Raw genomic sequence first — 18,260 nt, forward strand, 5'->3', positions numbered from 1 at the left:
CCTGTGCATTTATTACAAATAAATATGTTAAAACATATTCTAGTTGAACCTGTACCAAATACAGACTTGCAAAAATAAACAAAAGATGTGCAACAAATTTAGTGCTACTATCTTCATGAGGTGAGCATACCTGGGATGCGACACTGCCTGTGATACACTTTATCACAGTTCAAGACTTTCAACACTGAATTAAATTTCATTTCCAATATGCTGCTAGGCTTTAGGCTATTATATTTTCTGCTTAAAATAGTTTTATTGGGAAATTTGTGGTTGGTTTTCATTTTTCACAACTTCAAAATGTTAAGATACATGTCCGTAAGATACATGTAGCCACTTCCCACTGTCTTAGCATATTTCCTTGCACAAAACTACTGCCATTAAATTTTAATTTTTCATTCATTATGCCACACAATACAATTTTATGGGTGTCATTTTACGTTCCTACAGCAGTAAAATCAATTTGATTTGAGAATATGATTTTCCTTTCTTTTTCCTGGGAAGAGGAGGGGCATACTCCATGGCTTCAGAATTTCCAGAATGAATGCACTCATGTAGTTAACAATCAACTTTTTGAAAATTACATTACGAAACCTCTACCTGATATTTCCACAACTGGAAAGCAATATTATAATTTCATTTTGCTTCTAGCACACTTTTCAACAGATATATATGGCAGAAAGGAATAAAACGGGATTTTTACTTTCTGCTAGACATCACTTTAGGTACATCTACACTGTAGAATTAAAGCAATTTGACACCACTTTAACTGCTGAGTCTCGATGCTATGGAATAATGGGAGTTGTAGTTTGGTGAGGCACCAGCATTCTTTGGTATGGAGGCCAAAGACCTTGTAAAACTACAATTCCCGTGATTCCACAGCATTGGGCCACGGCTGTTATCAAACTGCATTAATTCTACAGCGTAGATGTACCCTAAGAATCCAAGCACATGCATGATAGTAAAATGAATCTAAAATATGAAAGCTATTCATTCAAAATGGCATCTCCAAATTACAGGTCTCAGTAAGATAAATTTTTAAATCCCAAAGTAACGAAAAAGAGTGGTTTTTATTGTTCACCTGAAGAAGTTTTACAATAAAAATACTTTTAAAAGCAAGCATGTCAATTCATCTTCTATTGTTCCAGCAATTTTGTTTAAAACACTTTATGGAATTTTGACAAAACCAGAAGCTTAACTGGATAGATGGTACAACAGCTTCTTCTTTCTTCCTTAAGATTTTCTCAAATACATTTTAATTGGTCACAGTCTAAAGTAAATAATCCCAGAACATACACACTATCCAGTACACATAATATTTAAAAAAGTAAATCATAACCACTGTGGAATAAAATGCCACCAAAACAAAGAAAAAAGAAGCCCATAATAGAACAGTGGTTAAGGTACAGTACATCTCTTGATGATAAATTGTGCTCTGTGTCTGGATAGCAAGGTAAATTAACAGGACTAATCTGAAGGATGGGAAACACATAATCATGTACTGTATAAATGGAATATAATTAATTATGCATTAGTAGTAAGGTGGCGAGTCAGTTGGTGAAACAGTGTTCAGATTGTTTTGGTGGGCAGGATAAAGAGAAAATTGGTATGTTTAAATCTTTAGCAATTTAAAAATTTCATAGTTCTTACAACAGCATCTTCATAACGGAAGTGTTTTACACTTGTACAATGTAAATTACTTTATTATACATGGAAGCCTGCAATAGGCCAATTACACAAGACTGCAAACAACCACTGGTACTTCTCTGCCTTCAGAAAGTACGTAAGACAGAAACATCACCAACAGTACATTTTAAAAAAAAATCTGTATAAGCATCACCAAAATTACATTTTAAAAAACTAATTAGAAAAAAATACATCTGGAAAAAAAACAAAAAAGTAGTTCTGGGCAGTGCAACTGCTCTTGAGCAGTTTGAAAATAGCCACTAGGTTTCTAGCAGGTTTTTGTGGCTCCACAGGCTCTAATCAAGATTCACGTATCATAAATAATGTACCACAAAATATACATGAATTTGAGCAATAAAATTCCTTGGGAAGATTCCAGCTACAACCAACCAAACAGAACTGGTCGTGCAGTTCACATATTTAGGCCAAGCTCTGAATGGAAATGAAATCTTAAAACCTAAGCCTACAAAGTGTCCTTCTGGCATCTTTGTAGCCACATATAGATATAGCCCTCAGTGCCTAAAATACTGGAGACTGGCTGTAGACATGGATGACTAAGCTATCAGTCCTTAATGCAAGTTGGGAGGGCCTCTCTATGTACAATTAAATCACTCCTTCTTAGATTTTTGTGTGGAAACCTTTATGGCTGTTTACATTAAATGGCATTCATTTATTTTTAAGTCTTCTTTTGATATCACATGACATCAGCAAATACATAATAAGTTATGTGAACTTCTGGAATGTACATGTTTTAAAATTCCAGCTGTTAAGCTAAAGGGAAGAGAAAATGATTCCAAATCATAGAGCATGGACTTGGTATAGAAAACACTTGATAAAGGAAGAGATCTAAGTCACAATGTAAGAATATTTAAGTAAGAAGGGGAGGAAGGGACTGGATGCCAACCAGAGGGAGGACATTTTTAATAAATAATGCATCCCAAAATGTATACAAATTATTACTATTATTTTAGTTTGGGGATCTAATAACAGCAGACTGCTTATTCAAGTTCTTATTGTGAACTGTGCAACTAAACTCTCTTTATAGAATTAAAAGTCTTCCGGGGGGTGGGGAGCAATAAGGGATGAACATTATTGTATTTATTAAAGCTATCATTCCAGGCTTACACCAAGTATCTGAGACTATCTACCACGCCAGTCTGGAATGAGTATCATCATCTGGAAGAAGAAATAAAGAAGTACATTAAGCATTATAAACAATCAGTAGGTAGCTAAATTCTCAGACATTGTTATCACCCAGATATGAAACAGCAACTTCTAATGTCTTCGCTCCCTTTGTTAAATGGTGAAGTAGATTTGCCACTTATTTGTAAATTGGAAATTCTAGTACACCAATATTGTACAGAAATTCCTTGCTTCATTACATTTTCCTGAGAGTAAAGCAATTAAAATAAACCTTAATCCTAGGAACATAGGTGTTGTTAATTGTTGGGGTTTTTTTTAGTTTTTAGGGATTTTTTTTCTTTTTTTGCATTTGCAACTTTTGGGCTATTCCCTGACAATCTAAATATGTAAGTTTGATTGCTAAACACCGTCACGTAAACATAAAAATGAAAACTATCAAGTCTATTGATCTGATTAAAAATCATAATACAAACTGATCTAAAATTCCATTAACAAAAACTAAGTATGAAAAGTTGCATTGAAAGGGCGCATTACATTATTTGTATTAGGTTCATGTAAAAACATTCCAATGGCAGTGTTATCAAAATAAAACTAATACATTAAGACCAGCCCAAAGCCTAGTCACACTTGGGACTTTTACCTATAGCTTTGGCTAGTTGGGGTCTTTACTCTTGTACTACATGGCTCACTTACATCAGACATTATATTTGTATACCCTGAGAAATCTGATACTGAAGTCCTCACTCTATGGTCCACTTCCCCATTAGAGTTAGCAATAAATGTCATTGGCACCCTGCTGCCCGTCTTAAACTGAGAACCAAATGCTTGTGCAAAGGTTTCTATCTGATACGTTGCTCGATGCTCTAGCTCCTTCTGAGGATCTATCTGGTTAGCTAGCTCCTGAGATGGAATTGGAAAGCTTGATGAAGATTCTAGGGATTTTTGTTCTTTCTGGCTATTCAGTTTTTGAGGTGTAGGCTGATAGCCTGATGAAGTGTCTACATTTTTCTGAGAGTCTATCAGATCATCTAGCTCTTGAGAAGGAGTCAACTGTTGATGCGTTGCCTCCAAAGCAGATAAATAAAAACCTGGCTGAGATCCAAGCAACATCCCAAAGGGAGGCTTTGACAATGCAGATGGCAACACTGAGGTAACAGATTGGCTGAAACCACACTCAAGTGGAGACGTAGTGTATATTTGTTTATCTTGAAACAAAGAATGGTTATGAAGGCTTGAAGACAAACTTACAAATTGGAAACTAGGTCCAAAAGCAAAACCAGCACTATTGGTTGTTCTTTCAAAAGCATGTTGGAGGTATTTTGAGTATTCTTGCAACATGCTCGCTTTGTCATTTGAAGACGTCTGGGAGCTTGGGCTCAGGTTGTCCTCTTGAACCATCTCTGAATGTTCTCCTGAAGCATGCATGTCCACACGCTGTTCGGTGATACTGAAGGGATCTTCCTTCTGGCCTTCAGATTTGTGAGAGTACTGCTCTAGAAGACTTTGCAAGACTTCATCGGGGATGCCAGACTTGTCATGACAAGATTTGATGTCGGCATTTAGAGAGGAAGAGTCAATAAGGGATAACGGGGTTTCACTGTCCATAACACTTACACCTGCAGACTGAATAACAGACGGTTGGGAGGCCATATGCCCAACGTTTATAGAAAAGGCACTGTTACTGCTGGCAGTTTGCAAATATCTTCTTTTCTTTGAAAATTGCATGGCATCATCATAATTGCTGCCTAATTGACCTGGTTTACCACTTGCAGCTTGGAGAAGTCCAATGGCATCGACACTGCTATTTGCAACTATGCCTAGCGAGGCACCTGGTTTCCCAGACAACTGTTTTTGACCAAGGAGGTCCGGCAAGGGTGACACAAAGTTAAGAAAACCCTTGTCTGTGCCTTTCCTGTTTCCTTTTTTGAAGACTACTTTTGGCACCTTTTTCTGCAGATCTTCTATCCCAGGCCCAATTAAGCCGCTACCAGCTGACATGATAGGAAACTCCACGGCATAATTCTGCAAGGCCATGTTCGACGCCATGTGGGATTCTGACCCTTTGTGGCCTGGTTTCAGATCTTTGCTTTCGCTTGGGAGACACTTTGCTTTACTTTTCCTCCTCGACGAGCCGGTATTTCCCTGAGACAGCATCGGCAAGCTACCCATGCCGTGGTTGGATGGCCCCAAATCCATCCCGGCGCCTGCTTTCCCTATGGCTTCTCCACACGTGCGCCTGTGCTTCAAGAGCCGGTCGGTCCTTGAGAAGTACTGCTGACAGGTCTCACATTTGTATGGCTTTTCTCCGCTGTGGGTCCGCTTGTGCCGCTCCATGTGGTACTTCTGGATGAACTTCATGCTGCACTGGTCGCAGCCAAAGGGCTTCTCCCGGCTGTGGATCTTCTCGTGCCGCTGCAGGAGGTATTTCTGGATGAAGCCCATGTTGCACTGGCCGCACTGGTAAGGCCGCTCGCCTGTGTGGATGAGCACGTGGCGGCGCAGGTGGTAGGAGCTCCGGAAGGCAGCACTGCAGTGTTCACAGACGTGCGGCTTCTGGTGGGCGGCCTCATCACCCGTCGGAGGCCGGTTGGACGGGGCGCTGGCCCCCGCCGCCTTCCTCTTGGCTTTGCTTCCCTGAGATTCTGACTTTGGCCTCTTGGCCTTCTTGGCCTGGAGGTCCGGCTTGGGCTCCTCCAAAGGCTCTCCTCTGTGGAGGCCCAGCAGATGGGGATGATGGTGCAAGTGGTGGAAGAGGCTGAGGTCTTGGATGACGCTCTGGTTGCTCTGGCTGGCGCCTCCGTCTCCTCCAATGGCGTGGGGCCTCTCCTCCCCTGCGATGCCAAAGAGGCCTCCATAGTGGTGGTGGTGGTGCTGCTCCTCCTCCTGCTCGCTGGGCTTCTCCTGCTTGATGTTCACCAAGGAGTGGAAGAAGCCCCAGGGGTTCCTCTGGGAGGAGGAGGAGGAAGAGGAGGAGGGCGCTGTGAGGGGGAAACCACCCGCCGGCTCTTTCTTGAAAGTCATGCCCTGAGGGGGAGACACGGCGGTGGTCGTTGCAGAGGAGGAGGAGGAAGAGGAAGAGGAGGAGGAGGCCGGAGCCATGGCCGGGTGCTGCTGGGGGGGCGCGGCCGGGCGAGTGAAGCTGGTGACGGGCGGCAGGCGGTGGTTGAACATCACCATGCCGCCAGGGAAGGCGCCAGGCTCCATCGAGGCCGGCCTCTTCGACGACCCTCCGCCCCCTCCTCCTCCTCCTAGGAAGCCACTGCTGAGCTTCATCTTCCCTCAGGAGAAGAAAGGCGGCCCTCGAGCCACTCGTTTTTCCCTCAGTCAGTCTCTCGTTACCTCTCTCTCTCTCTCTCTGTCTCACTCACCCTCCTCCTCTTCCTCCGGCTTGGCGCATCCTTCTCCTCTTCTCCTTAGGTAGGCCCAAGACCGCCGCCTCGGCTCCACAATGGAATTAGCCCAGCGGGGTCCCGTGCCCCCCTCCTCCTCCTCCTCCTCCTCCTCCTCCTCCCCTCCCCGCCTTCTCGACCTCCTCCTTCTCTTCAGGCCTCGACTGCACATGCGCGCCCCGCGCGGCATGCCGGGAAGGATTTGCCCAGTCGTGAGGGCAATAGCCCCGCTATTGGAGATGGGAGGGGGGGGGGATGAGAAGGGAGGGTGCGAATGCGCAGGCGCGGGAGTGAGCCCCTCACCGCCTCGCTCGGCCAGTAAGTGTCTTGGGCTGCATCGCCCTCGCTTTGGGCATCCACTCTCGCGTTGCCAGGGGCAACCACAGCACCCCAGCGTGGGATGAGACCCCAAAAGTCATCCAGCCCAACCCCAGGTGTTTTGGCCTACAACTCCCATAAAGCCCAGCCTGTTTACCAGCTGTTAGGATTTCTGGGAGTTGAAGGCCAAAACATCTGGGGACCCCCAGGTTGAGAATCACTGTGCTAGATGGTAAATTAGGCCCCTTCCACATCTGAATAAAATCCCACATTTTCTGCTTTGAACTGGAATATATGGCAGTGTGGACTGAGGCCCCTTCCACACAGCTGTATAAAATCCACATGGAACTACAGTAGAGTCTCGCTTATCCAAGGTAAACGGGCTGGCAGAAGCTTGGATAAGCGCATATCTTGGATAATAAGGAGGGATTAAGGAAAAGCCTATTAAACATCAAATTAGGTTATGATTTTACAAATTAAGCGCCAAAACAAATTTGACAGAAAACGTCGTTCAATACGCAGTAATTTTATGTTGTAATTACCGTATTTATGAATTTAGCATCAAAATATCATGATATATTGAAAACATTGACTACAAAAATGGATAATCCAGAAGCTTGGATAAGTGAGACTCTACTGTATATGGCAGTGTGGACTTAGGCCCCTTCCACACAGCTGAATAAAATCCCACATTTTCTGCTTTGAACTGGAATACAGTAGAGTCTCACTTATCCAAGCTAAATGGGCCGGCAGAAGCTTGGATAAGTGAATATCTTGGATAATAAGGAGGGATTAAGGAAAAGCCTATTAAACATCAAATTAGGTTATGATTTTACAAATTAAGTGCCAAAAGTTCATGTTATACAACAAATTTGACAGAAAAAGTAGTTCAATACGCAGTAATGTTATGTTGTAATTACTGTATTTATATCTTTAGCACCAAAATATCATGATATATGGAAAACATTGACTACAAAAATGGCTTGGATAATCCAGAAGCTTGGATAAGTGAGGCTTGGATAAGTGAGACTCTACTGTATATGGCAGTGTGGACTTAGGCCCCTTCCACACAGTTGTATAAAATCCACATTGAACTGGATTATCTGGCAGTGTGGACTCAGATAACTCAGTTCAAAGCCAATTATTGGGATAATTGTGTTATTGCTCTGTTATTGTTATTTGATTGTTGTATCGGGCAAGGCCCCATGTAAGCCGCCCCGAGTCCCTTCGGGGAGATGGGGCGGGGTATAAAAATAAAGTTATTATTATTATTATTATTATTATTATTATTATTATTATTATTGTGGGATTTTCTGCCTTGATGTTCTGGGTTATATGGCTAGGTGGAAGGGCCCTGAGTCCACATTGCCATATAATCCAGTTCAAAACAGATAATGTGGATTTTATACAGCTGTGTGGAAGAGGCCTCTGGGCTCTTCCAGACCGGCCCTATATCCCAGGATCTGATCCCAGGTTTTCTGCATTAAACTGGATTATATCGTTTGAGTCCACAGTGCCAGAAACAGAAAACCTGGAATCAGATCCTGGGATATAGAGCCTGTCCGGGCCCTTCCACACAGTTTAACCCAGAATATCAAGAAAGATAATCAACAATATCTGGTCTGAACTGGGTTATCTGAGTCCAAACTGCCATATAATCCAGTTCAATGTGGATTTTATACAGCTGTGTGGAAGGGGGTGCAATTCAAAGCAGATATTGTGGATTATGTGTCTTGACATTCTTGGTTATATGGCTTTGTGGAAGTCTCCTATGTCATGTGCTGGTTTCTCCCATAGATGGGCACAAATAATAATAATACATTTTATTTATTACCTATCTCTCCTGTTGGCTAGAGACGGGGAGCAAAAAAGGCCCCTTCTACACTGTCATATAATCCAGATTCTCAAAGCAGATACAGTAGAGTCTCGCTTATCCAACATTTACTTATCCAACGTTCTGTATTATCCAGCGTGGTTTGATTTTATTAGTCAATGTTTTTGTAGTCAAATTTTCAATACACTGTGAAGTTTTGGTGCTAAATTCATAAATACAGTAATTACTACATAGTATTATTGTTTATTGAACTGCTTTTTCTGTCCATTTGTTGTAAAACATGTTTTGGTGCTTAATTTGTAAAATCTTAACGTAATTTGATGTTTAATAGGCTTTTCCTTAATCTCTCCTTATTATCCAACATTTTTGCTTATCCAACATTCTGCCAGCCGTTTATGTTGGATAAGTGAAACTCTACTGTAATCCACATTTGAATTGTATTATATTATCATTATATTATATTATATTATTATATAATCCACAATATCGTTTTTGAACTGGGTTGTCTGAGGGGCCCCTTCCACACAGCTGAATAAAATCCCACATTATCTGCTTTGAACTGGAATATATGGCAGTGTAAACTCAGGGCCCTTCCAGACCACCCTGTATCCCAGATTATCAAGGCAGAAAATTCCGCATTATCTGACTGTGCAATCAGATAACCCAGTTCAAAGCAGATATTGTGGGGTTTTCTGCCTAGATATTCTGGGATATAGGGCTGTATGGAAGGGCCCTGAGTCCACACTGCCATATAATCCAGTTCAATGTGGATATTCTACAGCTGTGTGGAAGGGGCCTGAGTCTACACTGCCATGTAATCCAGTTCAATGTGGATATTCTACAGATGTGTGGGAGGGGCCTGAGTCCACACTGCCATATAATCCAGTTCAATGTGGATATCCTACAGCTGTGTGGAAGGGGCCTGAGTCTACACTGCCATATAATCCAGTTCAATGTGGATATCCTACAGCTGTGTGGAAGGGGCCTGAGTCTACACTGCCATATAATCCAGTTCAATGTGGATATTCTACAGCTGTGTGGAAGGGGCCTGAGTCTACACCACCAGATAATCCACTTCAAAGCAGATAGTCTGGATTTTATATGGCAATGTAAAAGGGGCCAAAGTCGAAAGCATGAACATAAATCACATACAGTAGAGTCTCACTTATCCAACGTTCTGGATTATCCAACACATTTTGTAGTCAATGTTTTCAATATATCATGATATTTTGGTGCTAAATTCATAAATACAGTAATTACAACATAACATTACTGCGTATCGAACTAATACTAAATGATGCTAATATTGATGTTTTGTTTCTTTTAATGGAAACCACTTGCTTTTACTATATTTTATGTTCTCCAGTTGTTCTAATTTGGCAGGGACAACCCGGTCTCATTTTATTGTACAGTAGAGTCTCACTTATCCAACACTCGCTTATCCAACGTTCTGGATTATCCAACGCATTTTTGTAGTCAATGTTTTCAAAACATTGTAATATTTTGGTGCTAAATTCATAAATACAGTAATTACTACATAGCATTACTGTGTATTGAACTACTTTTTCTGTCAAATTTGTTGTATAACATGATGTTCTGGTGCTTAATTTGTAAAATCATAACCTAATTTGATGTTTAATAGGTGTTTCCTTAATCTCTCATTATCCAACATATTCGCTTGTCCAACGTTCTGTCGGCCGTTTATGTTGGATAAGTGAAACTCTACTGTAATCCACATTTGAATTGTATTATATTATCATTATATTATATTATTATATAATCCACAATATCGTTTTTGAACTGGGTTGTCTGAGGGGCCCCTTCCACACAGCTGAATAAAATCCCACATTATCTGCTTTGAACTGGAATATATGGCAGTGTAAACTCAGGGCCCTTCCAGACCACTCTGTATCCCAGATTATCAAGGCAGAAAATTCTTTTTCTGTAAAATTTGTTGTATAACATGATGTTCTGGTGCTTAATTTGTAAAATCATAACCTAATTTGATGTTTAATAGGCTTTTCCTTAATCTCTCCTTATTATCCAACATATTCGCTTATCCAACGTTCTGTCGGCCCGTTTACGTTGGATAAGCGAGACTCTACTGTAGATGAAAAACCCAACCACATTATAACTTGCACCAAACGCAGATACAGAATGGACACATAGTAGCAATAATTTCTTCGCCTGTCCCTGTGAAATATAACTTGGAGAATTATATTCTCCCATCCAAAAGCGAGCCAGGGCTGGCCCTGCTTAGCGCCCCAGAACAGACAAGCCAGACTCCCGCCCTGTATCACTTGGCAGGGAGATGATCAGCGCGGCAGCCAAGCTCTGAGTCAGCGCCCGCCTTGCCAAGCAAACCCCGCGGCGAATGCCTGTCTACATGCCTGCCTTGGGTGCCGGCAAATGCTTCCTGACTGCGTAAAAGGTTCCCCCTTCCTTCCAAGTGGATGGCCTTTATCAGTGCGGGCTGGAAGTCCCAGGAGCTGCTCTTGGATGAATCAACTCGGAATCCTCTCCTTGGATGCAATCCAGGCAGAGTCAGAGGAAACGCTTCTGGCTAGAACACTGCGCTTTGGTCTTTAAAAGAGGAGGAAGAAGAAGAGGAGGAGGAGGAAAGGGGGAGAAGGAAGGAGAGGAGAAAGAAAAGGAGGTGGAAGGAGAAGTTGAGGAAGGGAGGAGGAAGATGATGTTTGTTTGTACAGTAGAGTATCACTTATCCAACATAAAGGGCCGGCAGAATGTTGGATAATAAGGAGAGATTAAGGAAAAGCCTATTAAACATCAAATTAGGTTATGATTTTACAAATTAAGCACCAAAACATCATGTTATACAACTTATTTGACAGAGAAAATAGTTCAATACGTAGTAATGCTATGTACAGTAGAGTCTCACTTATCCAACATAAACGGGCCGGCAGAACGTTGGATAAGTGAATATGTTGGATAATAAGGAGAGATTAAGGAGAAGCCTATTAAACATCAAATTAAGTTATGAGTTTACAAATTAAGCACCAAAACATCATGTTATACAACAAATTTGACAGAAAAAGTAGTTCAATAGGCAGTAATCCTACGTAGAAATTACTGTATTTACGAACTTGGCACCAAAATATCACGATGTATTGAAAACATTGACTACAAAAATGCGTTGGATAATCCAGAACGTTGGATAAGTGAGTGTTGGATAAGTGAGACTCTACTGTAGTAATTACTGTATTTACGAATTGAGCAACAAAATATCACGACGTATTGAAAACATTGACTACAAAAATGCGTTGGATAATCCAGAACATTGGATAAGCGAGTGTTGGATAAGTGAGACTCTACTGTATATATATTTTAAATTGCATACTAATGCTTTGATGTCAAGCCGCTTTGAGACCCCTTTGGGACAATAAAGTGGAGTATAAATAAATATGATAATAATTAGAATAATAAAATATGAAGAGGAGGAGGAAAATGAGAAAGATGAGAAAGAAAAGGAGAAGGAGAGGAGAGGAGAAGGAGGAGAACAGGAATAGGAGCAAGAGGAAGTGGAGGAAGAGAAGGAGGGAGAAGGAGAGAATGAGGAAGAAGAGGGGAAGAACAAGAAGAAGAGGAAGGAGAAGAAGAGCAGAGGAAAAGGAAGAGGAAGAGGAGGAAGATGATCAGGAAGAGGAGAAAGAAAAAGGAGGAGGAAGGAGAAGAAGAGAGGAAGAGGAGAAAGAAAAAGTAGGAGGAGGAAGGAGAAGAGAGGAAGAGGAAGAAGAGAAGGGGAGAGGAGAAGAACAAGAAGAGGAGCAAGAGGAAGTGGAGGAAGAGGAGGAGGGAGAAGAAGAGAATGAGGAAGAAGAGGGGAAAGAAAAAGAACAAGAAGAGGAATGAGAAGAAGAACAGAGGAAAAGGAGGAGGAGGAAGAAGAGGAGGAGGAAATTAACAGGAAGAGGAGGAGGAGGAAGAGGAAAAAGAAAAAGAGCAGGAGGAGGAAGGAAAAGAGGAGAGGAGAAGGAGAACAAGAAGAGGAAGAGGAGGAGGAGGAAGAAGGAGAAGAGAATGAGGAAGAAGACGGGACGAAAAAGAACAAGAAGAGGAGGAAGGAGAAGGAGAGAGGAAAAGGAGGAAGAGGAAGAAGAGGAGGAGGAGAAGGAAGTGGAGAAAAATGGAGGAGGAAGGAGAAGAGGGATAGGAAGAGGAGGAGGGAGAGGAGGAGGAGGCAGAGGAGAAAAGAGGAGATGAAGTAAAATGAAGAAGAGGACAAAGAAGAAGAAGAAGAAGAGGTGGAGAGGAGGAAGAAAAAGAGGGGGAGGAAGAAGAAGAATAGGAAAAAGATGAGGAGGAGAAAGAAAAAGGAAAAGCAAGGAGAAGAAGAGAAGGTGGAAAAGAAAGAGGAAGAAGAGGAAAAAGAAGAGGAAGATGAAGAGGAGGAAAGACAAGAAGGAGAGGAGGAGAAGAACAACAAGAAGAGGAGGAAGAAGAGAAGGAAGAGGAAGAAGAAAAAGGACAAGAGGAGGAAAAGAAAGAGGAGGAAGGAGAAGAAGAGCAGAGGAAGACAAAGGAGGTGGAAGATGAATAGGAGGAGGAGGAAGAAGAGGAGAAAGAAAAAGAGGAGGAGGAGGAAGAGGAGAAAGAAAAGGAGAAGGAAGGAGAAGAAGAGGGGGGAGGGGAGGAAGAGGAGGAAGATGAAGAGGAGGAAGGAGTAGAAGAGAAGAGGAGAAAAACAAGAAGAGGAGGAAGAGGATAAAGAGGAAGAGATGAAGAAGAAGATGAAGTAAAAAGTAGTAGTAGTGGAGGTGGTAGTGGTAGAATAAAGAAGTTATTCAGGAGAAGTTAGCAAGGTATTAATATTATTATTTATATACCACCTTTTTTCCTCTCTTATACCACCTATGCACCCATTAAATGTAACCTCTCCTACCTTCCCCACCTAAAAACAACAATCTTAAAATAAAAAAATAAACCTCCCACCTTAAAGACATCAAGTGAAAATATTATTGCCATCCTATTAACTTCTCTAGAAAAATGTATTCATTGTACCATTTTTCCAAGTTCCTTTACTTTACTTTTCAAGAAACATTTTGTTGTTGTTAAAATCATATAAGAGATAAAAAGTATTGCACTGTATGTAACAAACACTCGCAAATGTATGTATATTTGAATTAAAATAAATAAGTATTTTTAAAAATCACATAAGAGATCTAAAAGTAAATCTCATGTACAGCAAATGACACTCTTTTCTTTAGCTATGGTTTCGTATAAGTAGCATGCGATGTGCATTTTGGATCTGAAAACGCTGCAGCAAAAGGTACCAGATTGTCTCCAGACTACAGGCATTGAAAATATCCATTTATCCATAGCAACGGAAATATCTTTTCTGTACACAGTGTTCTTAGGCTGATTTGTACTTTTCAGTGTTCTGGCTGCATTCCAGGAGGGATGCATAGTAAACACAGCTTTTTATAAAATTACATGAAATTGCAATAAAAAGTTTGGTAGTGAGCAGTGCTATTAAATCACAATATATTTCAAGATGGTGCAATGTTAAAACAATTTTTTTTTCATGTCAGGAGAAACTAGAAAAATTGGTGTGAGAGAATTGGCTGTTTGCAAGGACGTTACCCAGGGGACGCACAGATGTTTGATGTTTTACCATCCTTGTGGAAGGCTTCTCTCAAGTCCCAGCATGGAGAGCTGGAGCTGACAGAGGGAGCTCACCCGCTCTCCCAGGAACCACCAACGTATCAGCAGTCAGCAGTCCTGCCGGCACAAGAGTTTAACCCATTGCACCACCGGGGCAATATTCAGAACCTTTTTTTCTTGTTAGGGTGGAGGAAACATTCTTATTTCAATACGATGTGAAGCCTAAAATTTAAAGAGTCGAATATTGATACCAGAATATATCCCTGTCCTTTTTAAATATTATACTAAAACATATCCATGTGCGGAAGAATGCATTTAATTATAATTTTTGATATCCTGTAGCATTCTTTATTGTTATACATGAAGTTAGATGTACAGTAGGCGACAGAAGCTTGGATAAGCAAATATCTTGGATAATAAGGAGGGATTAAAGAAAAGCCTATTAAACATCAAATTAGGTTATGATTTTACATATTAAGTGCCAAAACATCATGTTGTACAACAAATTTGACAGAAAAAGTAGTTCAATATGCAGTAATATTATGTTGTAATTACTGTATTTACGAATTTAGCACGATATATTGAAAACATTGACTACAAAAATGGCTTGGATAATCCAGAGGCTTGGATAAGTGAGGCTTGGATAAGTGAGACTCTACTGTATTTCTATGGAAATTAGTTACATAGCTATAGCACAACTTATACTTTGGGTTTTTTCAATCTGGAGCCCACTAAAGAAAAAAAAGTATTATTAAAATGTTTCCAGTAATGGAGCCTATATTATACACATTATGGTTATATTAAATCAAAACTATCATGTTCAGATATTATTTTATTATTACAAATGTTTATATGATTCTATCTGCAGTATAGTTAAACAGAGATCTGTAATTCCCCAGTACATTTTGGTTCACTTCACTAAACATTCAGTATTCATTTTTCTTCCACATGTTTGCTTGTGGAGAAAAATACCAAATTCTGTACAAAATGTTCATTAAGATCTTAAACCCATTTCTTCTTTCTACTATGTTCTACAAATGTCTACTATGTGTATTATGTTCTACAAATGTATTGGGATAACCAATAAGCACCATAATAATATAATTAAATTTTATTTATATACCACCCTATCTCCCCAAAGGGACTCAGGGCAGTTTCCAACACTAGTAACATTATTTTAGTATTGAGGAGCTTCTATTGGCACAGTGGGTTAAACTCTTGTGTGGCAGGACTTCTGACTTGAAGGTTGGGTTGCTGATCTGAAGGTTGCCGGTTCAAATCCAACCTAGGGAGAGCACAGATGAGCTCCCTCTGTCAGCTCCAGCTCCATGCAGGGACATGAGAGAAGCCTCCCACAAGGATGGTAAAACATCAAACATCCTGGTGTTCCCTGGGCAACATCCTTGCAGACGGCCAATTCTCTCACACCAGTAGTGACTTGCAGTTTCTCAAGTTGCTCCTGACACAGAAAAAAATAGTATTAAGAAAGATGAACATAATATTATTAAATTAAATAAAATTTAATTATATATATTTTACCCTTATTTATGTTCTACCTGTCCTACACTGATTTACATACACATTCACATACACTACCACAACTAAAAATCCTAGTCCTGTTCATCATAAAATTCCTGCTTATGAGCAATTGCTTCTGTACTTATTCAGATTACTTATGTACATTGATGTTTTTCTGCATTATCACTTAACCACTAATTAGACTAAAATCTAGATCAAGAGAATCAAGTTCAAGCTGATGATCTTGCTGGCAGCTAACAATAATGTCTATATGAAAACAATGACAGCAATGCTGGTCTATGAGATAAAGAACCCACTGTTCCAGTTTGCACTTCAAGGAACAAATTGTATCAAAATGCTATTACAAAAGAAAAGGTGTGTCTTTTCTTGCCAATTAATCACACACAAGAACACTTGAGACACTTGGCTATATAGCTGTGCCCGGCCACGCATTGCTGTGGCAAAGTATAGTGGTATGGGAAATAAAGTATTGAGGAATTGGTGGTAGTTAAGGTAAAGGGTAAAGGTTTTCCCCTGACGTTAAGCCCAGTCATGTCTGACTCTGGGGGTTGGTGCTCATCTCCATTTCTAAGCCGAAGAGCCGGCATTGTCCGTAGACACCTCCAAGGTTATGTGGCCAACATGACTGCATGGAGCGCCATTACCTTCCCGCTGGAGCGGTACCTATTGATCTACTCACATTTGCATGTTTTCGAACTGCTAGGTTGGCAGAAGCTGGGGCTAACAGCAGGCGCTCACTCTGCTCCCTGGATTTGAACCTGCGACCTTTTGGTCTGCAAGTTCAGCAGCTCAGCCCTTTAACACACTGAGCCACCGGGGGATATATATATATATATATATATATATATATATATATATATATATATCTCCTCGTGGAGACACTTGGAAATGATTCCTTCCAAGACTGGTGTACCTCACCAAATACATTTTCAGTTCAATTCACTGATGTTAAATATACCTAGAAATGCAATAGCAACTTATTATCAATTTTTAAAAACACTTATCATCCAAGCAAGCATACCCTAGGGCAAGTATTACAAAAATGATTCAATTTTTAACAAGGTTGTACTGGCAGCCCCCAGGTCATGAGCAAGATAGGTTCTATAGGTCTGTTCTTAACTTGAATTTGTATGTAAGTCGGATCAGGGACCTTTTTTAAGTGCACCTCCAGCCAAAAATACATAGCGATAGCGAAGGAGGATTAATACCCCTATCTGTGCCCCTGTTAGAAGATATCACATCTCTTTCTGCCTCTGTGATAATTGGATTTTGAAAAAAAATAGCTAGTTGTAGGAACAAAGATTGGGGATAAAGCTTCAGTGGAGATAACTTTTCCCCAGGACAACTCTTTCAGGAGTGAATTTCCCTTCCAAGGGGTAGATTTATCTCCCTTTCTCTCAGCCCCATTCTTAACTATGAGTCATTTCTAAGTCACATGTTTGTAACTCAGGGGCTGCCTGCAGTAACCTGTGCATAGTTACTTGGTTGTTAAGTCCAATTCAGCTTTGTGACTCCGTATCTTATTTCATCTACTAATTATTCCAACAAGTATAGTTGGAATAAAAGTGTTGGTTTTCTTTCTCCCATCTTCCTCTTTAGATTTGCGGCTGAACAAGATATTTATTTATTTGATGCATTTCTATACTGCTCTCTCTCACCCTGAGGAGGACTCAGAGCGGTGTACAACATGGCAAAATTCAATGCCGCAATCTATATATACAGTAGAGTCTCACTTATCCAACATTCGCTTATCCAACCTTCTGGATTATCCAATGCATTTTTGTAGTCAATGTTTTCAATACATGGTGATATTTTGGTGCTAAATTCGTAAATAAAGTAATTACTACATAGCATTACTGCCTATTGAACTACTTTTTCTGTCAAATTTTGTTGTATAACATGATGTTTTTTTGTGCTTAATTTGTAAAATCATAACCTAATTTGATGTTTAATAGGCTTCTCCTTAATCTCTCCTTATTATCCAACATATTCGCTTATCCAATGTTCTGCCAGCCCGTTTATGTTGAATAAGTGAGACTCTACTGCATAAGAATGTAATGTGCGTAATTCCCATGGAATAAACAACAAAACCACTTGACCACATCACACCAAATTTGGCCACAAAAGACATAGTCAGCTAATCTATGTCTTTCCATTAAAAAACCCCTATAAAATTAGGTCCAAATTACAGAAAACCCTCCAAAACCAAAAATTACTAACCACACATACGAACACAGGCTGTTTCCCATTACATTATTTTCCATAACAACAGAGTATGCCATACCAATGCGTGGCCAAGCACAGATAGACATATTCCAGACAGAAAACAACCAGAGCCAGTTAACCCCTCCCGACAAAGGATTCCCCCTCAGAATCGTCATCATCATCATCATCATCATCATCATCATCATCATTATTATTAGGAACCATCAAAATGAACAAAACCTGGCAGCCAACATTAAAAAAAACTCTACAATCTGGAGAGTAAATAAAAAACAACACTCTGAAAATGAAGGTATTCCAGACAGGATATAACCAGAGCCAGGTAACACCTGCCAACAAAGGATTCCCCAAGAGAGGAAACAACCAAGCTTTGAAGCTGCAAGACTATTAAATGCTAACCAAGGTGACTAATTACAACATTCATACTTACCTCCACAAACAAAAGCCCACTTAAGAAAATGCCACAGCAACGCGTGGCCGGGCACAGCTAGTACACATACAAAAGCGAT

The 18,260-nt window shown here is 40.5% G+C and overlaps 1 protein-coding gene across 1 annotated transcript; it reads right to left on the bottom strand.

Moving 5' to 3' along the window:
* Positions 1-1,048: 1,048 nt before the first annotated feature.
* znf281 (zinc finger protein 281) lies at positions 1,049-6,363 on the bottom strand. Its single transcript, XM_003223608.4, has one exon. It carries the CDS (start codon positions 6,097-6,099, stop codon positions 3,463-3,465), a length of 2,637 nt encoding a protein of 878 aa, XP_003223656.2. The 5' UTR covers positions 6,100-6,363; the 3' UTR covers positions 1,049-3,462.
* Between the last annotated feature and the right edge of the window lie 11,897 nt (positions 6,364-18,260).

The sequence above is a fragment of the Anolis carolinensis genome, chromosome 4 (assembly GCF_035594765.1).
Source record: "Anolis carolinensis isolate JA03-04 chromosome 4, rAnoCar3.1.pri, whole genome shotgun sequence".
NCBI classification, from domain to species: domain Eukaryota; kingdom Metazoa; phylum Chordata; class Lepidosauria; order Squamata; family Dactyloidae; genus Anolis; species Anolis carolinensis.

Excerpts from the sequence above, each read along its gene's own strand:
- znf281 (XM_003223608.4), bottom strand. The coding sequence starts at position 6,099 with ATGAAGCTCAGCAGTGGCTTCCTAGGAGGAGGAGGAGGGGGCGGAGGG.